Below are 21,922 nucleotides of genomic sequence, written 5' to 3'. Positions count from 1 at the left end.
TCCAAACTAATCCCACTGCCCCGCTCTCTCCCCATAGTCCTGTATCAATCCCAAACTAATCCCACTGCCCCACTCTCTCCCCATAGTCCTGTATCAATCCCAAACTAATCCCACTGCCCCACTCTCTCCCCCATAGTCCTGTATCAATCCCAAACTAATCCCACTGCCCCACTCTCTCCCCATAGTCCTGTATCAATCCCAAACTAATCCCACTGCCCCACTCTCTCCCCATAGTCCTGTATCAATCCCAAACTAATCCCACTGCCCCGCTCTCTCCCCATAGTCCTGTATCAATCCCAAACTAATCCCACTGACCCGCTCTCTCCCCATAGTCCTGTATCAATCCCAAACTAATCCCACTGCCCCGCTCTCTCCCCATAGTCCTGTATCAATCCCCAAACTAATCCCACTGCCCCGCTCTCTCCCCATAGTCCTGTATCAATCCCAAACTAATCCCACTGCCCCGCTCTCTCCCCATAGTCCTGTATCAATCCCAAACTAATCCCACTGCCCCACTCTCTCCCCATAGTCCTGTATCAATCCCAAACTAATCCCACTGCCCCGCTCTCTCCCCATAGTCCTGTATCAATCCCAAACTAATCCCACTGCCCCACTCTCTCCCCATAGTCCTGTATCAATCCCAAACTAATCCCACTGACCCGCTCTCTCCCCATGCTTTCTGTGGTTTTCGATAAACCCTGATTCTGTGAGATTTTGTTTCTTGAAGCATTTCATCCACCTAACCATTAACCCCTTAACGATCTGATTTACTGAGCTGTCGTTCAGCCCCCGCCCCCCCTCATTTTCTCACCTAATTATTTCCGTCCCTTTGAAACTTTTGACTCTGTGCTGGGGAGGGGTTCACTTCAATGCTTGCCGGTTGCCCCCCCCGGGGGCGGGGGCAATTTCCCCTCGGCGCGGAACCTCATCAGCAGTGAGCGAGGGGCCCAAAATCGAGGGTCGCGGCGTCTCCGCCGTCTCGCCAGGAGACGCGCGTTGGCAAATTGTACCCGGCTGACCCGGATGTCCTCGATATTGGAGGGGCTGTGGGGGGGGGGTCCATCAACGTAACCCCCGACCGACATGCGCACCCCTCCGTCGGGGATGGCCGGTCCACGAGGAGGGGGAGGGGGTGGAACCGTCCTCCCTGAACAGCTCAGCTCGGGCTTGGCCGCGGATGGAGGTTGGTCACCGAAGAGGCCGCGCGGCCTTCGAGTCGAGGCGAGGGGTTACCGCGGAGAGAGGGAGGGGGAGGCGGGGTGAAGTTGGACACGGGCGGGGGAGGCAGATCAGTCGGCGCCCCCCCCCGGAGGACACGCTCGATATTCAGTTCAATTCGCAGAGCCTTACAGCAGAGGCCATTCGGCCCGTCGTGCCTGTGCCGGCTCTTTGCAAGTGCTGCCTATTGGGATACGCTGCGGAGAGACGCGTTCCCCGCCCGTGTCCGATTCCTCGCGCGGTACGCGGACGATCTTACCCGGGGTCGGACCGGGCGTCGCTCTTCCTCGGCCACTCGGCGATGTCGCCCGGTCCTCCGGCGGCGAGCTGCACGACCTCATCCTCCAGGGAGTAAACCTTCCGGTAAACGCCGTCCGAGCCGCCGCGGCTTTCGAAGAATCGGCGCAGCCCAGCGAGGCACTCCAGGGCGTGGGCGGCGGTGGGGCAGGGCGTCTCGGGCCCCTCGCTCTTGGCGCCCCGGGCCGCGCCGGCGTCCGTCTGCCCCGACCGGTCGAATAGCTCCTGGGGAACGCCGGCCGCCGGCTCTCCGGCCCCTCCGTCCAGGCGGGCCCCGCGGAAGCAGCCGGCGATCGTCCCGGCCGGCACGTCCCGCCAGGCGCAGGCCATCAGGTGCAGGGCGTCGAGCGCGGTGAACTGCCCGGCGAAGCCCCCCGCCGCTTGGCGGCCGCGGCACAGGTGCTCAAAGTGGCTGGCGATACCCCGGGCCGGGGAGGGGCCGGGAGGCGGGGAGAGCAGCCGCACGTTGCCGAGGGCGGGCGGGCGCGCGGGGGGGCCGCGGCCCGCCTCGGCGATGACCGCCACCCTCCGCCCCTGGCGCCCCATCTCCCGGTCGAAGTCGGCCAGCCAGGCGTCAAAGCGCTCGGCGGTGAGCCCCTCGCCCCCGCTCAGGTAGTCGGCCGGCAGCGCCCGCGCGTCGAGCCCCCGGAGGCACAGCGGCTCCGGGCCCCTCCCCGCCACCAGCAGCCTCCGCTTGTCGCCGCCGTCTGCGCTGGCGCACAGCAAGGCCTCCAGAGCCCCGCCCGTGCCCCCGAGGCAGACGGCGGCCTGCGCGCAGCAGTAAACGTCGCCCGGGGGGTAGCCCCTCTGCGCGGTCGGCGCCCGTCCGCGCCCGTCCCCGCCCCTCCTCCTGCCCCGCGGGCCGCCAAAGGCGATGTTGTGTCTCATCTTGAACCGGGACAGCCAGCCGTTGCTCGGCCAGAATCCCTCGCGCCCCAGGGCGGCCGCCAGGCTCCGTGCCGCCTGCTTCATGGCCGGCCCGGTGACCGTCTCCCCGGCGGCGCGGGCCTGGCCGAACCACCGCAGCAGCGCGTCCTCCACCGGCGGCGCCTTCCCGTCCCGCCTGCGCTTGCGGCCCGGGTTGACGTGGTTCCGCCACTCGCTGACCAGCTGCTCCTTGTTCTTGATGATGCGGCAGATCTGGGGCTGCGAGACGCCGAAGCGCCTGCCCAGCAGACGCTGCGAGATCTTGGGGCCGCTCAGCGCCTCGATCACCTTCATCTTCTCCGCCAGCGTCAGCTCCTTGTTCTTGGCGGCAAACTTCGCCATGGCGGCACGGCTACCGGTCACCAGCCCCGAGCTTCGAGAGAACAGAGCGTCAGGAGCGTGCGTTACAGCAGCTTCAAACAACCGCGTCCCGCTGAACTCCCACCGGGCGCACGATAGTCCGGCCCCCCGCTGTCCCCCCCACACACCACACACCCACCCTGGGCACGTTTGATTCTCAGCTGCCAGCCGAGCAAATCGCCCTCCCCGTCCTCACCAGCCCAAACAGGGAGACCGTCCGGCGTCCAGTCCAGGTCCAGCCAGTGATCAAAAGGGCACAGCTTCAATATGGTGAACAGACCCCTCCCCCTCCCTCCATGTCCACTCCTCCCCCTCCCTCCATGTCCACTCCCTCCCTCCATGTCCACTCCCTCCCTCCCCCCCTCCCTCCATGTCCACTCGCTCACCCCTCCCCCCGCATGTCCACTCCCTCCCCCTCCCCCCTCCATGTCCACTCCCTCCCCCTCCCCCCTCCATGTCCACTCCCTCCCCCTCCCCCCTCCATGTCCACTCCCCCTCCCCCATGTCCACCCCCTTTCCCCCTCCCTCTCCCCTCCATGTCCACTCCCTCCCCCTCCCCCCTCCATGTCCACCCCCTTTCCCCCTCTCCCCCTCCGCCCCTGCCCCTCTCCCACTCCCACTCCCACTCCCGATTGGGCCCGGATGCCAAACACACCGGTCTGGTGTCTGTGATTGGCCGAATGGGCCATGAGTTGTCTGAACCAGGAGGGTCATCGTTTCCCGGGCTGGGGATCGGGGTCTTTTGACCCACCGTCTTCTAATATCAGGAGTTCCCACCCCCCCCCCCGTTCCACGGACCTCCGGTTCTCTGTGTGAGCCGATGTTCCCCATCTCTGAACCTCAATGGTGAGTTCCAACTGGGCCACAGAACACAGAGGGCATCAGGGCCCAGCCCAAATCCTATCACCCAGTGATCACCTGGGATGGGAACCCTGGCTCATACCCTCCCCCATAACCCAGGGGCAGTGTCGCACATTGTGATCCCCCCTTCCCTCCTCCTCCTCCCCCCCTCCCTCCTCCTCCGCCCCCCCCACCTCCTCCCGCCCCCCCCCTCCTCCTCCCGCCCCCCCCACCTCCTCCCGCACCCCCCCCACCTCCTCCCGACCCCCAACCCTGACAATCCCACCCAGACAATCCCACCCAACTAAGGTCCCTAAAGGTGATGAGCAGTGACACGAGCTGAGATTGTTCCCTAGGATATAGGGATGAGGGAAGTGGGGGTGGGGTTTGGGAAGGGGGAGAAGGGAGAGTGGGAAGAAGGGAGAGTGGGGGGGTGGGGTTACAAGTTCCCCACTTTGTATATCTGTCCCTTGGGTTTGCAGTGCAATATCGGGCACATGGAGCCTTGGTGCAGGGGCCCGAGAGCCTGCACCCCCCCAGCACCCTCCTACAGACTGCACCCCCCCCAGCACCCTCCTACAGACTGCACCCCCCCCAGCACCCTCCTACAGACTGCACCCCCCCAGCACCCTCCTACAGACTGCACCCCCCCAGCACCCTCCTACAGACTGCACCCTCCTACAGACTGCACCCCCTGCACCCCCCTACAGACTGCACCCTCCTACTGACTGCACCCCCTGCACCCTCCTACTGACTGCACCCTCCAACAGACTGCACCCTCCAACAGACTGCACCCTCCTACAGACTGCACCCTCCTACAGACTGCACCCCCTGCACCCTCCTACAGACTGCACCCTCCTACAGACTGCACCCCCTGCACCCTCCTACAGACTGCACCCTCCTGCACCCTCCTACTGACTGCACCCTCCAACAGACTGCACCCTCCTACAGACTGCACCCTCCAACAGACTGCACCCTCCAACAGACTGCACCCTCCTACAGACTGCACCCTCCTGCACCCTCCTACTGACTGCACCCTCCTACAGACTGCACCCCCTGCACCCTCCCACAGACTGCACCCTCCAACAGACTGCACCCCCTGCACCCTCCTACAGACTGCACCCTCCTACAGACTGCACCCCCTGCACCCTCCTACAGACTGCACCCTCCTACAGACTGCACCCTCCTACAGACTGCACCCCCTGCACCCTCCTACAGACTGCACCCCCTGCACCCTCCTACAGACTGCACCCTCCTACAGACTGCACCCTCCAACAGACTGCACCCCCTGCACCCTCCTACAGACTGCACCCTCCTACAGACTGCACCCCCTGCACCCTCCTACAGACTGCACCCTCCTACAGACTGCACCCTCCAACAGACTGCACCCCCTGCACCCTCCTACAGACTGCACCCTCCTACAGACTGCACCCTCCTACAGACTGCACCCCCTGCACCCTCCTACAGACTGCACCCTCCAACAGACTGCACCCCCTGCACCCTCCTACAGACTGCACCCCCTGCACCCTCCTACAGACTGCACCCTCCTACAGACTGCACCCCCTTACAGACTGCACCCCCTGCACCCTCCTACAGACTGCACCCTCCTACAGACTGCACCCTCCTACAGACTGCACCCCCTGCACCCTCCTACAGACTGCACCCTCCTACAGACTGCACCCCCTGCACCCTCCTACAGACTGCACCCTCCTACAGACTGCACCCCCTGCACCCCCCTACAGACTGCACCCTCCTACAGACTGCACCCCCCAGCACCCTTACACCCTCCTACAGACTGCACCCTCCAACAGACTGCACCCCCTGCACCCTCCTACAGACTGCACCCTCCTACAGACTGCACCCTCCTACAGACTGCACCCCCTGCACCCTCCTACAGACTGCACCCCCTGCACCCTCCTACAGACTGCACCCTCCTACAGACTGCACCCTCCTACAGACTGCACCCCCTGCACCCTCCTACAGACTGCACCCTCCTACAGACTGCACCCTCCTACAGACTGCACCCCCTGCACCCTCCTACAGACTGCACCCTCCTACAGACTGCACCCTCCAACAGACTGCACCCCCTGCACCCTCCTACAGACTGCACCCTCCTACAGACTGCACCCTCCTACAGACTGCACCCCCTGCACCCTCCTACAGACTGCACCCTCCTACAGACTGCACCCCCTGCACCCTCCGACAGACTGCACCCCCTGCACCCTCCTACAGACTGCACCCTCCTACAGACTGCACCCCCTGCACCCTCCTACAGACTGCACCCTCCTACAGACTGCACCTTCCTACAGACTGCACCCCCTGCACCCTCCTACTGACTGCACCCTCCTACAGACTGCACCCCCTGCACCCTCCTACAGACTGCACCCTCCTACAGACTGCACCCTCCTACAGACTGCACCTTCCTACAGACTGCACCCTCCAACAGACTGCACCCCCTGCACCCTCCTACTGACTGCACCCTCCTACAGACTGCACCCCCTGCACCCTCCTACAGACTGCACCCTCCAACAGACTGCACCCCCTGCACCCTCCTACAGACTGCACCCTCCAACAGACTGCACCCCCTGCACCCTCCTACAGACTGCACCCTCCTACAGACTGCACCCTCCAACAGACTGCACCCTCCAACAGACTGCACCCTCCTACAGACTGCACCCTCCAACAGACTGCACCCCCTGCACCCCCCTACAGACTGCACCCTCCTACAGACTGCACCCCCCAGCTCCCTTACACCCTCCTACAGACTGCACCCTCCAACAGACTGCACCCCCTGCACCCTCCTACAGACTGCACCCTCCAACAGACTGCACCCCCTGCACCCTCCTACAGACTGCACCCTCCTACAGACTGCACCCTCCTACAGACTGCACCCTCCTACAGACTGCACCCTCCTACAGACTGCACCCTCCTACAGACTGCACCCCCTGCACCCTCCTACAGACTGCACCCTCCTACAGACTGCACCCCCTGCACCCTCCTACAGACTGCACCCTCCTACAGACTGCACCCTGCACCCTCCTACAGACTGCACCCTCCTACAGACTGCACCCCCTTACAGACTGCACCCCCTGCACCCTCCTACAGACTGCACCCTCCTACAGACTGCACCCCCTGCACCCTCCTACAGACTGCACCCTCCTACAGACTGCACCCTCCTACAGACTGCACCCTCCTACAGACTGCACCCCCTGCACCCTCCTACAGACTGCACCCTCCAACAGACTGCACCCCCTGCACCCTCCTACAGACTGCACCCTCCTACAGACTGCACCCTCCAACAGACTGCACCCCCTGCACCCTCCTACAGACTGCACCCTCCTACAGACTGCACCCTCCTACAGACTGCACCCCCTGCATCCCCCTACAGACTGCACCCTCCTACAGACTGCACCCCCCAGCACCCTTACACCCTCCTACAGACTGCACCCTCCTACAGACTGCACCCTCCTACAGACTGCACCCTGCACCCTCCTACAGACTGCACCCCCTGCACCTCCTGCACCCTCCTACAGACTGCACCCCCTGCACCTTCCTACAGACTGCACCCTGCAACAGACTGCACCCCCCTGCACCCTCCTACAGACTGCACCCTGCACCCTCCTACAGACTGCACCCTCCTGCACTGTTTGTAACCCGAATGCCGGCGCCATTCTCAAACACTCCAATGCAAGAAATAAAATACTCACAGGGGAACTCTTCCTGTTGCAGTCCCGACAACTGGCCGAACAAACACTGCACCAGAGTCCCAGCAGGTGTTCCTCTGCCGACCGTAACCTCACCGGAGTTAAATGGTTTTAATCGGGTTTAAATGCCTCCCGTCCCTCCTTTTAACTGCCGAGCTCTCTGCTCTCCTGAAAGCTGCTCCTTGTGCTCCAGTCCCACAGGTGGACCTTCTTCGTGTGTTTTTTTTAAAAATGCATTCAGGGGATATTTGCAATGCTGGTATAATTAATCTTTGATTCCTGGAGACTCCAGGGCAATCCTGGAGAGTTGGCAACCCCCTTATTTGTGCCTCTCGGAGAAAATGGCTTTACAAAGCCCAAGAAATGAGTGAATAATCTGATATTCCGGTCTGGGGCGAGCCATAGATTTCTCCGGCTAGACGACGGGGAAAATTGAATCCATCGCCTCCGAGCCCCCGCACCCTCGATCCCGAGCTCAGCCTCCGACACCGTATCTGCTCCGTCGCCAAGACAGCCTCCGTAACGCTGCTCACCTCCTCCCCGGCCGTACCCCGTCTGCCCGTCTCCGGTTGCTCCGACGCTGTCCTGGCCGCCCCCCCGCTGTCCTCCGTAAGCTTCAGCCCGTCTCAAACCCTGCTGCCCGCGTCCCATCTCACGCCAACGGTGCGGTAGTGTAGTGGTTACGGTTTCACCGGGAATGACGTGACCACCCAAGCTGCCGGTATGTCGTAAAAATCTGGCAGGTGTCCTACCCGGTCTGGCCTACACGTGACTCCAGTCCAACACTGCCCAGTTGACCCTTAACACCCTCTGACGTGTCTCTCACATGATTGGAACGAGTTTCAGGGCCGTCCCAGGCTCATTAAAGGGCTCGCTGCGCTTCGATTATTTGACTGCCGGGTCGGAACCAGGCCTTTAATAGATGTCCAAGAGTCAGGAAGGCCGATCAACATGCCCCACGCCGCGTTGTGGGACGTTGCTAGCGGACGGGCACAGAAACGATCAGGAGCAGGTGCAAAAACAGGAACCGGAAACAGTTGGCTAGTTAGGCAGTGATGTATTTCATTCAATGCTCCACATAGTCCCCAGGAGGCTCAGTAATTCTTTTATTTATTGACCCACCCCCCCATTCCCAACCTCCTCTTGGTCCACAAGACAGAAGTGTGCGTAAGCCCACGCACTCAGCACCATCAGGCAATTCAACTGTGTGAGGCATCGCAGCTGAGATACATCCTTGCTCTCATTGGAAATACACTGACGTCTGCTTTCCTGTAGGACGTTGATCAAGAGAAAGAAACTTTGGCTGATTTCCTGTTGCTCGCAGGCTGGGGGCACTGAGGACAATGGGAGCACTGCCTCCCATTCTACCGCCCCCAACGAGATCGCCTGACTCAGCACAGACCAGGGATAGAAGCTGGGACCTCCCTGGTCTCTGTGGCTCAGTAACACACCTTGATCCCGATTGCACATACAAGATTCTGATGGGGTTCGACAGGGTAGATGCTGAGAGATTGTTTCCCCTGGCTGGAGAGTCTAGAACTAGGGGGCATAGTCTCAGGATAAAGGGTCGGACATTTAAGACTGAGATGAGGAGGAATTTCTTCACTCAGAGGATTGTGAATCTTTGGAATTCTCTACCCCAGAGGGCTGTGGATGCTCAGTCATTGAGTATATTCAAGGCTGAGATCGGTAGATTTTTGGACTCTAATGGAATCAAGGGATATGGGGATCGGGCGGGAAAGTGGAGTTGAGGTCAAAGATCAGCCATGATCTGATTGAATGGCGGAGCAGGCGCGAGGGGTCGAATGGCCTTCTCCTGCTCCTATTCCTTATGCCCTGCGAGTTTCCACAATTAGGCGAGTGCTGCGAAACACAGGGTGGTGTCTCTGTTAAACTACGTTCTTAAACGTGCCTGAGCAAAGAGACGTTTCAAAATGCACATTATCTACGTGTTAATGTCCTGTACAACTTTCACAATCTAAACCTCTTTACCAAAAAAAAAATATAGAAACCGTTGAACTCTCTGTCTAAAGTACTTCCTGCCAGGAACACCAAAAGCAGAGATATATTACACAATAAAGATTCTTGCAAATAAAACTGACCAGTTCAGTGGTTTAATAAAAAAAAAGTCCATTTCATACATAGAAGGGCAACGATGTCATCAAGTCCCATAGTTATCTCCATGTAAGCACCGAATCACATTTATCATCTTACTCGGTGTGCATTTCATCAACGTCCCCATGGCGCTGCTCGTGGCAAGTCAGGGATGAGACTTTAATGAGGTGAACATTAAACCATCCGACAGACGGTGTATCATTCTGCAGCTAAGGCGACGCTGTTTCTCTTTGGGGGCTGCAAAGATGTTAAGTAAACACTGGGTGGTTCATTCAAAGGTTAATTGCAATTCAGGCTGGAGGTCGGAACCCCCGCCTCGTTTGCAGAGGGGTGTCAATTCTGAGGCTGCGGACATTGCGAACGTGGAATTTTCCCCTCTCCACATTGCAAAAAAGGTTGGCCTTTTAAGTTAATTTGCATATCATTAGCCGTGACAAGTGTGAAACAGGAAGTGTGAACCTAGTAATAGGAAGTGTGCACCAACTACCATGTGTATAAAGAACTCTTTCCCATTAAGCACACATCGGCCACACTTCAAAATGTCAAAATTATATGAGGGAAAAGGAAGCCAGTCATTTCCTGCTGTTTTTTTTTTGACCTGGATAGAAGTCAGGGATTTACAAGCAGCTGCCAACCTACAGAAACTTCACTCAACAATTAGCTTCCAATTGACCTCAATATGTGCCTATGCAGACCGCTACCCCACAGGTAGCACTGAACAGCGGCCTTAAAGGGACAGGCCCAGCTAAACACAGCACCATCTTAGTAGCTAAATATCAAACAATGCTCCAGGCTCCCCACACCACCTCTGAGCAATGTACATGTATTACAATTTCGCAGAGCAAGCTCCCACCAGCTGCCTGCAGCCTGAGGTCAGTTGGTAGCACTCTCACCTCTGAGTCAGAAAGTTGTGGGATCAAACCCCACTCCAGTACTGTGCTGAGGGAGCGCTGCGCTGTCGGAGGTGCCGTCTTTCGGATGAGATGTTAAACCAAGGCCCCGTCTGCCCTCTCGGGTGAATGTAAAAGATCCCATGATTTGAAAAAGTGCAGGGGGAGCGCCCTCCCTCCCTCCCCCGGTGTCCTGGCCAACATTAATCTCTCAGCCGACATCACCAAAACAGACTAACTGGTCAATATCACATTGCTGTTTGTGGGATCTTGCTGTGCGCGATTGGCTGCCTACATTACCATAGTGACAAGGAGTGGTTGAGGCGAATAGCATAGATGCATTTAAGGGAAAGCTCGATAAACACATGAGGGAGAAAGGAATAGAAGGATATGCTGATAGGGTGAGATGAAGAAGAGGGAGGAGGCTCGTGTCGAGCGTAAACAGTTAGGCCGAATGGCCTGTTTCTAAGCTGGAGACTTGATGTAACATTAAACCACATTGGCTAATGGGGGATAGTCTTTCCTCCAGAGGACGGCCATCAATGGTGCATGTGACCAAGCACCACTCCTCTCCCTCGGCGCCGCGCCGAGGGAGCGCCGCGCTGGCGGAGGGGCCGCGCCGAGGGAGCGCCGCGCTGGCGGAGGGGCCGCGCCGAGGGAGCGCCGCGCTGGCGGAGGGGCCGTATTTCGGATGAGATGTTAAATGAGGTCCCATCTGCCCTCTCAGGTGGACGTAAAAGATCCCACAGCCACTATTTCGAAGAACAACAGGGGAGTTCTCTCCGGTGTCCTGGGGCCAATATTTATCCCTCAACCAATATCACTGAAAACAGATTATCCAGTCATTTATCCCATTGCTGTTTGTGGGATCTTGCTGTGCACAAATTGGCTGCCGTGTTTCCTACATTACAACAGTGACCACTTTTTAAAAAAAAACTTAATCGGCTGTAACGTGCTTTGCATCCAGAGCTAGTGAAAGGCGCCAACATAAATACAAAATCTTTCTTTTCTTTCTCCTTCCCCTGCAAAAAACAAGTGGCCTTTGCTGAAAGACGGAGGGGACACCTTGGCGGCAGCCCAGAGACGGGGGGGACAAAGCTCTGGTTAGACCGCACCTGGAGTACTGTGTTCAGTTCTGGGTAACGCACCTTAGGAAGGATATATTGGCCTTGGAGCGAGTGCAGCGTAGATTTACGAGAATGATACCTGGACTCCAAGGGTGAAATTACGAGGAGAGATTACACAAACTAGGGTTGTATTCCCTGGAATTTAGAAGATTAAGGGGTGATTTGATTGAACTTTTCAAGATATCAAGGGGAACCGATAGAGAGAAACTATTTCCGCTGGTTGGGGAGTCGAGGACTCGGGGACGTAGCCTAAAAATTAGAGCCAGGTCTTTCAGGAGTGAAGTCAGGAAACACTTCTCCGCGCAAATGGTGGGAGAAGTTTGGAACTCTCTTCCGCAATCAACAGTCCAAAGAGGGACGGGGGGAACCTCTACAATAACCGAGCTTCCGAAACCAAGCTGATCTGGGCTAGTTTGCAGTTGTCGGCGGTGGTTTTGCAGTGCTGCTCCTTGAGGTGCCTGCGTAGGGCAGGCTTGTGGGCAAAGCTCATGTTGCAGTAGTGGCAGTGGTGAGGCCGGTCACCGCTGTGGAGGTTCATGTGGTCCTTGAGCGAGCGGTTCTGGGTGAAGGTCTTGCCGCAGATGGTGCAGAGGTAGGGCTTGATTCCGGTGTGGACGTGGATGTGCCGGGCCAGGTTGACCCGCTGGCTGAAGACCTTGCCGCACCTCGGGCACATGAAGAGCTTGTGGGCCTTCATGTGGGCCACCAGGTGCTCGGGGTGCTGGAAGGACTGGTCGCACTCGGTGCAGTGGATGGGCTGGGGGCAGGGGTCGGGCCGGGGGTCGGGGGCCTTCGCCGGGTAGCCGGGCCCGCACTCCTCGCTGGCCGAGCTGTCCTCGTCCGGGAAGCTGCCGCCCATCAGCACAAAGCCCACCTCCTCCTCCTCCTGCTCGTCGTCCTCCTCCTCCTCCTCCTCGTCCGTGGCCTGGGAGACGCCGTAGGGGAGGCCGGGCTGGGGGCGGGCCCGGACACGGGCCTGGTCCGACTGCCGAGCGGCAGCCCCGCCGCCGACGGCCGTCGTCCGGCGGCTTCTGGAAGCTTCTCCCGCCGAGCTCGCGGGCGAGTCCGCGTCGATTATGACGTAAACGTCGTCGTCATCGCCGCCGCCATTGTCCTCGGACTCAGACTTTAGCTCGGGCGGTTCCTCCTGCTTGGCCAAGGTCTGGGACTGAGCCTCGGGGCTGACAGCCACGCACCCCGCGGGAGGCCACCGGGTCCCCACTCGCACTGCCGCCGCCGCCGGGGAGCTTCGGCCGCCGCCGCCGTCCTCCTTGATCTTGATGCGGGGGTCGACGTACCGCGACAGAGCCCGGCGGCACTCCTCCACCACGTGGTCCATCTGCAGGTAGCTGGCCGTGGTCAGGTAGTTGACCACGTCCTTAAAGGGGAAGTCCAGCGCCCCGGTGTAGCAGGACAGCAGCAGCCGGGAGGCCGTCTCGCCGCCGTCGGCCAGCGACACCCGGATCTCCTTGGCGGGGTTGAGCAGGAACTGGTCGCGCAGGAAGGGGGAGCAGGCGGCCAGCACCACCCGGTGGCCCGGGAACCGCAGCCGGTCGACCAGCACCGTCACGTCGCAGAAACGCTCCTCCAGCCGCAGCTGGTTCATCTTCTTCAGGGTCGCGGACTCGTGGTGCAGGAAGTGGAATCGCAAAACCTCCCCCGAAGCCATCGTTTTCAATCTGTTTCTAAAAAATAAATAAATAAACAAATAAACAAACACACTCAGTAAATTCACTGGAGAAAACACGACCAACAAGGAGTGGTGAGAATGTGGGACTCGCTACCACAAGGAGTGGTTGAGGCGAATAGCAGAGATGCATTTAAGGGGAAGCTCGATAAACACACGAGGGAGAAAGGAATAGAAGGATATGGTGATAGGGTGAGATGGAGTAGGGAGGGGGGAGGCTCGTGTGGAGCATAAACACCGGGATAGACCAGTTGGGCCGAATGGCCTGTTTCTGTGCTGTACATTCTGTGTGTCAGAGATACACCGCTTTGGGGGCGGGGGATCCAATTCTGCAACTACATTTTCACATGAAAATCCCACCATAAATCAGTGACCTTTTAAGAACATAAGAAATAGGAGCAGGAGTGGGCCATTCGGCCCCTCGAGCCTGCTCCGCCATTCAATCAGATCATGGCTGATCTTCGACCTCAACTCCACTTTCCCGCCCGATCCCCATATCCCTTGATTCCCCGAGAGTCCAAAAATCTATCGATCTCAGCCTTGAATATACTCAACGACTGAGCATCCACAGCCCCCTGGGGTAGAGAATCCCAAAGATTCACCACCCTCTGAGTGAAAAAATTCCTCCTCATCTCAGTCCCAAATGGCCGACCCCTTACCCTGAGACTCTGCCCCCTGGTTTTAGACTCTCCAGCCAGGGGAAACATCCTCTCAGCATCCAACCTGTCAAGCCCTCTCAGAATCCTATATGTTTCAATGAGATCACCTCTCATTCTAGGGGAAAGCTATTTCCACTGGGCAGGAGGGTCGGTAACCAGAGGACACAGATTTAAGGTAATTGGCAGAAGAACCAAGGGGGAGATGAGGAAACATTTTTTTTTACGCAGCGAGTTGTTATGATCGGGAATGCGCTGCCTGAAAGGGCGGTGGAAGCAGATTCAATAATAACTTTCAAAGGGGAATTGGATAAATACTTGAAAAGGAAAAAATTGCAGGGCTATGGGGAAAGAGCAGGGGGAGCAGGACGAATTGAACGGCTCTTTCAAAGAGCTGACACAGGCATGATGGGCCGACTGGCCTCCTTCTGTGCTGTATGATTCTATGACTTTTAGTGCCTTCAGGGCAACTAGGGATGTGCAATAAAAATTCTACCTTGCCTGTGTGCCTGCATCTGAGGGGCAAATTTTAAAAAGGCACCACAACAGTTGCCCCCTTTCCCACTGCTACCCCGTAACACAAGAATTAGTGAACGCATTCCAGGAGGAGAAAGTTGCTAAAACAAAACAATGTCTACCCCCCCAACAAGAAGCAACCGTGAAGGATGTGCGAGGAGTCACTGAAATGACAGCACTCAGGACTGGATCAGGCACCCCTGCCAACAAACAGCTGGAGGCACGAACTCAGGCGTCAGAGGGGGAAATCATATCCTGAGCTCTGCTGCATTAACCCTATGATCCAGGTCTGATATTGCAACCCTCCATCTCCCCACACCCCCGCCCCTATGGCCATGGCAGCATTGCCTTTATAATGTGGCAACACCAACACCAGACCGCTGACCTGCAGTGAGCTGACACATTAGAAGCAAGCAGGAGCCATTCTAGAAACAGGTAGGAGTAATTCAGTGACACGAATGCAAGGCAGGCAGGCAGGCAGGCAGGTCCTACTCCAGCCTCCTTGCCCCCTTTTCCCCCTTGCTCCAGCCTCCTTGCCCCCCTGCTCCAGCCTCCTTGCCCCCTTTTCCCCCCTGCTCCAGCCTCCTTGCCCCCTTTTCCCCCCTGTTCCAGCCCCCTCCCCCCTGTTCCAGCCTCCTTGCCCCTTTCCCCCCCCCTGTTCCAGCCTCCTTTTCCCCCCCTGTTCCAGTCCCCCTCCCCCTCCCTGCCCCCTTCCCCTCCTCCCTGCCCCCTTTCCCCCCGCCCCCTTTTCCCCCAGCCCCCTTTTCCCCTGTTCCAGCCTCCTTGCCCCCTTTTCCCCTGTTCCAGCCTCCTTGCCCCCTTTTCCCCTGTTCCAGCCTCCTTGCCCCTTTTCCCCTGTTCCAGCCTCCTTGCCCCCTGTTCCCCCATTGCAGCCTCCTTGCCCCCTGTTCCCCCATTGCAGTCTCCTTGCCCCCTGCCCCCTTGCTCCAGTCTCCTTGCCCCCCTGCTCCAGCCTCCTTGCCCCCTTTTCCCCCCTGCTCCAGCCCCCTTTTCCCCCCTGTTCCAGCCCCCTCCCCCCTGTTCCAGCCCCCTCCCCCCTGTTCCAGCCCCCTCCCCCCTGTTCCAGCCCCCTCCCCCCTGTTCCAGCCTCCTTGCCCCCGCCCCCGCCCCCTTTTCCCCCATTGCAGCCTCCTTGCCCCCTGTTCCCCCATTGCAGCCTCCTTGCCCCCTGCCCCCTTTTCCCCCATTGCAGCCTCCTTGCCCCCTGTTCCCCCATTGCAGCCTCCTTGCCCCCTGCCCCCTTTTCCCCCATTGCAGCCTCCTTGCCCCCTGTTCCCCCATTGCAGCCTCCTTGCCCCCTGTTCCCCCATTGCAGCCTCCTTGCCCCCTGTTCCCCCATTGCAGCCTCCTTGCCCCCTGTTCCCCCATTGCAGCCTCCTTGCCCCCTTTTCCCCCATTGCAGCCTCCTTGCCCCCTTTTCCCCCATTGCAGCCTCCTTGCCCCCTGTTCCCCCATTGCAGCCTCCTTGCCCCCTGTTCCCCCATTGCAGCCTCCTTGCCCCCTGCCCCCTTTTCCCCCATTGCAGCCTCCTTGCCCCCTTGCTCCAGCCCAGCGTACCCCCCCCCCCCCCACTTACTGATAGTCTTGCTGCACCTTTCTCTCTCTCTCTGTAGCCCTGGGACCTACAGGGCTTCGCGGAGCGCTCCATACTGAGGCTCCCTACGTCACGATCATTAAAGGGGACTTCCAGAGAACGTTTAAATTTTGAACGGCTAAAAAGAAAAATCATTGGAGTTCCTTTCAAAGGAGTGGGGGAGAAAGAAACCTCAAATTTTATACAAATTGCACCCAGGAAAGCGCCAGCTGGTCGCCAAAGAATTGGCCTCTTTCTGTGCTGTATCGTTCCATGACTTTGGAAAATGCTTCATAAGTGGATTAAACTTCGCGCCCGAACCAAAAGCTTGTTGTTTTATTGTGCAAGGAGCCAATTCCGAGTGGGGCCATTGAGAGGAGAGGGGGGGGGGGGATGTTTCGCGGCTCCTTTAAGAGCCCCTGCCCCTTTAAGGTAGAGCCCCGCCCTCCGCGGCGACGTCACGGGCCGGGAGCCATGGCTTCCCTGGATGCTGAGGTGAGCGAAGCGCCGAGGGGAGGGATTCGCCTTTCGGGGCTAAAAGGCGGCCGCGGCCCCATTCCCCTCTCCCTCCCAACCACCAACCGGACCCGCCGGCTTACATCTTTTATATCGTGGAAAAACAAGGCCTTCGCCGGTCTCCCGGCCTCGGGGCCCGGCGTCAACGGGCGGCCGCGGCTCTCGCGCTTTGTGAAGCGGGGCCCCGCGAGATTGGGGGGGGGGAGGGGTGATGGAGTGATTGACAGGTCCGGACCCTGGACCCTGAATACTCAATAACCCCCCTAGCTGAGGGTGGCGGGCGGGCTATGCGTTATGCAGGGTCAGGGGCGGCCGCTCTTTTTACCCCTCTTCCCAGGGGCATGCAGTGCAGATTCTTTTTATTTATTTTTGCTTCTTGTTGGGCTCTTCATTCACAGTTTTTGCTTTCAGCCATTCGAATGCCCCCCCCCCCCCTCAAAACTCAAAAAAAAAACCTCCCACTTTAAAGCACATCTAAAACTGAGCATTGTCATTGTTAAACCCCTGTTCCTTTGCAGGGTTTTAAATGCAGCCCCCCCCTCTCACACACAAAAATTAATGCATCAACCTGCTAATTGCTGGACTGGGAGCTTAGTTCCAATCGTGCTTAACAATGCTGCAGATCCTTGAAATGACATGACTGCAAGGTCTTGCATTTTACCCCATCTCTCAGCAATGTCTCGGGCTTCGCGATGCAGTTAGTTGGCTGTTGTTAAGTAGGCAAACTGCCTTTTCTTCCCCACCCCCCCCCCCCCCCCCCCCCCGCAAAAAAAAAATGCCCCCTCAGTGGATCTAAAGCCTACCCTTTTATAAAGCGTTGTGCGTCACTCACCCTGAACTGGTATGCCTCTTTTAATAAAGTGATAAGTGGACTCTGAGTTGCCCCGGTATCACCGAACAAAAGTGCCCCCTTTTTACAAGGCACAATTAATAAAACCTGAATTATAAAAAGGACAAAGGAAACTTAACAATTTAAATAATATTATTTCCTGTGTTCACTACACACTCCAGCCTTTGTGGTGCCCACCGGTCCGGAAGGCCTCAAGCTTACTGACAGACACCGCGCCCCACCACAATGTTCAGTTCGATTGACTTCATAACTGGTTGATTGCTGCCCACGTTACCGTACGTAATCTGAAGTTAGACCCAATCAAAGTCTTGGTCCGACTGTACAGATGAAGTTGACCCATCCCGATCTGGGCTGAGTTAGGGGCGACAGCAGTAGCAGAAGAATTGGCCCCAAGTGGTCCCGGGTTCAGAGAGAAACATTTAGCCAGCTTGCTGCCCTGATTGCTATTGGATTGTCCCTGCTGGACGTGGCTGCGTGGGCATAAGAGATAGGAGCAGGAGTCGGTCCCCGGCCCCTCGAGCCTGCTCCGCCATTCAATAAAATCACGGCTGATCTTCTACCTCCGCTCCACTTGTCTGCCCGATCCCCATATCCCTTGATTCTCCCAGAGTCCAAAAATCTATTGCTCTCAGCCTTGAATTTACACAACGACTGAGCATCCACAGCCCTCTGGGGTAGAGAATTCCAACCCTGTGAGTGAAGAAATTCCTCCTCATCTCCGTCCTGAATGGCCGACCCCCTATCCTGAGACTGTGCCCCCTGGTTCTAGACTCTCCAGCCAGGGGAAACAACCTCTCGGCATCTACCCTGTCAAGCCCCCTCAGAATTTTATATGTTTCATTGAGATCACCTCTCAGTCTTCTAAACCCCATTGAATATAGGTCCATTCTACTCAATCTCTCCTCATAGGACAACTCTCTCATGTGTGAACGTCGGGGAGAGAACGGGATCGTCGTTCTTTGTGATGCTTGCCACGACGGAATAGCCTGCTGACACCCGCTGTCGAGACTTGTGAATAATGGCCAGCTGGGTGAGGTAGCGTAGCGTAGAGCAACCAGGGGCTTGGCGAACCGTGGCTTGGCGATGTGTTAATGCCCTTAGGCGGGGTTTGGGGGAGTAGGAGCGTGATCAAAAGCCAGATTGTTGCATGCCATTGGTGCTCACTTTCTGCCTGTTGCTTAATAGTTTAAGGGACAATTGTGCAAGTTCGGTCTTTACTTACAACATTGGGAGCAAGTTGTGATCCAGCTTGTTTCTGGCCAAAGTTGTCACTGTAGCAATGTTCGTAACTTCTTATCTGGGAAGGCAAAGAATTATCTTGTTTGTAGAAGGAAGCTTGAGTTTCAGTCCCCCGGTGCCTTTGTGCAGTAAATAGTCTTGCCCCAGTATACATACTGAGAAGATATCTGGTTCCATAAGATCAGAGCCTCAATCTTCACCAATCAATTCCCCCTCTGCATTATCGGGGGGAAAAGGACAGAAAGAACTTGCATTTTTGCAGTGCCATTCATGGATGTCCCAAAGCGCTTTACAGCCAATGAAGTACTTTTTGAAGTGCAGTCACCGTTGTAATGTAGGAAACACAGCAGCCAGTTTGCGCACAGCAAGATCCCACAAACAGCAATGAGATAAATGACTGGATAATCTTTTTTGTTAGTGGCGTTGGTTGAGGGATAAATATTGACCCAGGACCTCTGAGTGAAAAGATTGTGGGTTCAAGTCCCACTAAAGAGACTTGAGCACATATTCCAGACTGACACTCCCAGTGCAGTACTGAGGGACTGCTGCACTGTCAGAGGTGCCGTCTTTCGGATGAGACGTTAAACCGAGGCCCCGTCTGCCCCCTCAGGTGGATGTAAAAGATCCCACGGCACTACTTTGAAGAAGAGCAGGGGAGTTCTCCCTGGGGCCCATATTTACCCTTCAACCAACGTCACTAAAAACAGATTATCTGGTCATTATTACATTGCTGTTTGTGGGATCTTGCTGTGCCCAAATTGGCTGCTGTGTTTCCTACATTACAACGGTGACTGCACTTCAAAATACTTCATTGGCTGTAAAGCGCTTTGGGACATCCTGAGGTAGTGAAAGGTGCTATATCAATGCAAGTTCTTTCTTCTCTTTATATAGGAATCCTTGAACACACTGTTCTGAAAAGTGTTTTTGGCAGGGTGGAATTATAAAATGTGTAGCCAGAGGCCATATCCCCTTAGTTGCAAATCAGGGAGATGGGAAGGTGAAAAGGCCAGAGGGGAGAGTTTTTTTTTTACATTGGGTCTTGTGTCGAATTTCGGGGGTGGGAGAGATGGTGAGGTGGAATTTTCATTAAATTGTGTCATTTGCTTTTCTGTCAGAACTCCTTAATTTTTTGTTTCTCTTTTTATTCAGGGGCAACCTAACAGTAAGGTTGAGGCGACAGCAGATCCAGATGTCCTGGTGCTGGAGTCGAGCCCCAGCAGTAAAATCAATAAAGGTAAGGTTACCCGTTTAAAATGGAGTGCGCCGTCCGTTGTTGTATCGGCAAACCTGGCAGCCATATTGGCACAGCAAGATCCCACAAACTGCAGTGAGATGAGTGACAAGGTGATCTGTTTTTGGTGGTGTTGGCTGAGGGAGGATTGTGGGCCAGTACACCGGGGAGAACTCCCCAGCTCTTCCCCATACAGTGCCGTGGGATCTTTTATCATCTACCAAGCCAGGTCAACGGGCAGAGGGGTGGCAGATGGAGTTCGATATGGGCAAGTCAATGAGATTAGGTCGACGTGAACATCTGGATTACAGATTAGGTGGAAAAAGTGCTTGATGTAACATAGAGCAAAAGCGATCTGGGGTTTTGGTGGAATAGATCACTGGTTTAGTGTCTGCAGGTAGTGTAGAAAGCAAATAAATGTTGGGATATGTAGCCAAGGCTGTGATTTTTAAGTCTAAGGTGGTCATGAAATTTTAGGGGTTACAGGGAGCAGGCAGGAAATTGGACATGAATTTAGATTTGAGGTTAGGATCAGATCAGCCATGATCTTATTGAATGGCAGAGCAGGCTCGAGGGGCCGATTGGCCTACTCTTGCTCCTATTTCTTATGTAAGTCTAAGGGGTTAATGTTGAGAAACGTCCAAAGGGATGACAATAACGTTGTACCTGGCCTTGGTGAGGGCACATCTGGCGTGTTGAGTTTTGATCTCCGTATTACAGGAAAGGTGTAGAATTATTGGAAGGAGATGACACGAGGCCTATGAGGTTGGTTCCTGAGCTTAGAGGGCTGAGTTACGAGGAAAGATAGTCTATCTGGGGAAGAGGAGGATGGTGGTGGTGGCGGGGGGAACTAGATAGAGACTTCACAGCTACGCAGATTTTGGATCCAGGGAAATTCTTCTCTTGGATACCAGATTTGGGACAGGGTTTAAAGTTAAGGGGGAATTTGGGCAACATTTTTTTTTTAGTAAGAGGGCATTAGAATTGTGGAGCAGATTAACAGTATGGGGTGGTGGAACAAAAAAAAATTGGAGTTTAACTAAAGGACGAGGTGAATTCCTAATAGGAAAGGGGGCACGGGGCTATTACAAATGCAAGTTGTTGTAAAGATGTGGAGCTGGATTCCCTCCCTCCTTTCCATCGTTTGCAGAGTGAACGGATAGAATGGGAAACGGAAGGAATGGCACACGGAAGTTCCAATGGCGCACCCCCAAAAACCTTATTTGGAGTAAAAGTGCCTTTAGTTCCTCACCTCTGGCTCCCTCCACCAGGACTTCACCCCGGTGTTCCGCAGCTCAAGACTCTTTCTCCCTCGGCTGAACGTGCAGTAACAGGATGACACGCTGCACCCCAGGAAGTAAATATCGTGGGGTTTTTATTTCTTTTGCAGGAACCGGTGAAGCGGCAGAAACCGCCCCCCAAAAACTGGGGCAAGCGTCAAGCCACGCGACGGGCACCGGGAGCGTAATGGGCAACGTGGCTTCACAGAACAGCAAGGAACCGCCCTCCTCTGGGACCAGCCAGGAGAGCGGAGCGGAGGCCCCCGAGACGGATCGACCAGAAGCAGCCGCGGTCGCAGGCATCCGAGGCGAAGAGTCGGGGAGCAGAGAGACGCAGTGCAAGTCCGCCGAGCCTTACCTGGGCTTGGAGCCCCCGTCTTCTGACACCGTGACCGTCAGTAGGCCCGTATCTCAACCTGGACCTCTCCCTGTCAAAGGTCTCCCAGGTAAAACCACTACGCCTTCTATTTTCCTGTCTCTGCCTTTTTCCTCGTCTGTTAACACCTCTATCCTCTGAGCTCCTTCTGATCGATCGATCGGTATTCCCATGAATTTTCTTCCTCCTAAGCTGCAAATATGTTGCCCCTTCATACTGTTATGATGGGGTTTTGATAGAGCAGATAAGGAGAACATTTTTCCACTGGCAGGAGCGTCGGTAATCAGAGGACACAGATTGAAGATAATCGGCAAAAGAACCGGGGGGGGGGTGATGAGAATGTTTTTTCACGCAGCGAGTTGTTCTGATCTGGAATGCGCTGCCTGAAAGGGCGGTGGAAGCAGATTCAATAATAACTTTCAAAAGGGAATTGGATAAATACTCAAAAGAGGGAAAAATTTGCAGGGCTATGGGGAAAGAGGAACGGGAGTGGGACTAA

The 21,922-nt window shown here is 56.4% G+C and overlaps 3 protein-coding genes across 5 annotated transcripts in view; 1 reads left to right on the top strand and 2 right to left on the bottom strand.

The window, feature by feature from the left end:
- Window positions 1-609: 609 nt before the first annotated feature.
- On the bottom strand, window positions 610-7,816 carry LOC137304872 (tigger transposable element-derived protein 3-like). Of its 2 annotated transcripts, none has more exons than XM_067973669.1 (2): window positions 2,999-3,074; window positions 610-2,815 (listed from the first exon to the last, which is right to left on the bottom strand). In XM_067973669.1, exon 2 carries the CDS (start codon window positions 2,782-2,784, stop codon window positions 1,474-1,476), a length of 1,311 nt encoding a protein of 436 aa, XP_067829770.1. In that variant the 5' UTR covers window positions 2,785-2,815; window positions 2,999-3,074; the 3' UTR covers window positions 610-1,473. The 2 variants fall into 2 exon arrangements, with proteins under 2 accessions (XP_067829770.1, XP_067829769.1); XM_067973668.1 differs by lacking the exon at window positions 2,999-3,074 and adding an exon at window positions 7,350-7,816 and having other exon boundaries at window positions 611-2,815.
- A 1,622-nt stretch (window positions 7,817-9,438) lies between these two features.
- LOC137305072 (zinc finger and BTB domain-containing protein 12-like) lies at window positions 9,439-16,619 on the bottom strand. Of its 2 annotated transcripts, none has more exons than XM_067973850.1 (2): window positions 16,531-16,619; window positions 9,439-13,163 (listed from the first exon to the last, which is right to left on the bottom strand). In XM_067973850.1, exon 2 carries the CDS (start codon window positions 13,145-13,147, stop codon window positions 11,849-11,851), a length of 1,299 nt encoding a protein of 432 aa, XP_067829951.1. In that variant the 5' UTR covers window positions 13,148-13,163; window positions 16,531-16,619; the 3' UTR covers window positions 9,439-11,848. The 2 variants fall into 2 exon arrangements, with proteins under 2 accessions (XP_067829951.1, XP_067829950.1); XM_067973849.1 differs by lacking the exon at window positions 16,531-16,619 and adding an exon at window positions 15,935-16,012.
- ehmt2 (euchromatic histone-lysine N-methyltransferase 2) overlaps window positions 16,393-21,922 on the top strand; it is a 65,892-nt gene continuing 60,362 nt past the window's right edge. The window contains 3 exon segments of the mRNA XM_067973851.1: window positions 16,393-16,426; window positions 19,686-19,770; window positions 21,158-21,493. Of these exon segments, the coding sequence (XP_067829952.1) occupies window positions 16,406-16,426; window positions 19,686-19,770; window positions 21,158-21,493 (442 nt within the window). The 5' untranslated portion in view covers window positions 16,393-16,405.

Source organism: Heptranchias perlo, chromosome 39 (genome assembly GCF_035084215.1).
Source record: "Heptranchias perlo isolate sHepPer1 chromosome 39, sHepPer1.hap1, whole genome shotgun sequence".
Taxonomy (NCBI): domain Eukaryota; kingdom Metazoa; phylum Chordata; class Chondrichthyes; order Hexanchiformes; family Hexanchidae; genus Heptranchias; species Heptranchias perlo.
The sequence above is the reverse complement of the archived record's forward strand: the minus strand, read 5'-3'. Positions and strand labels throughout refer to the sequence as shown.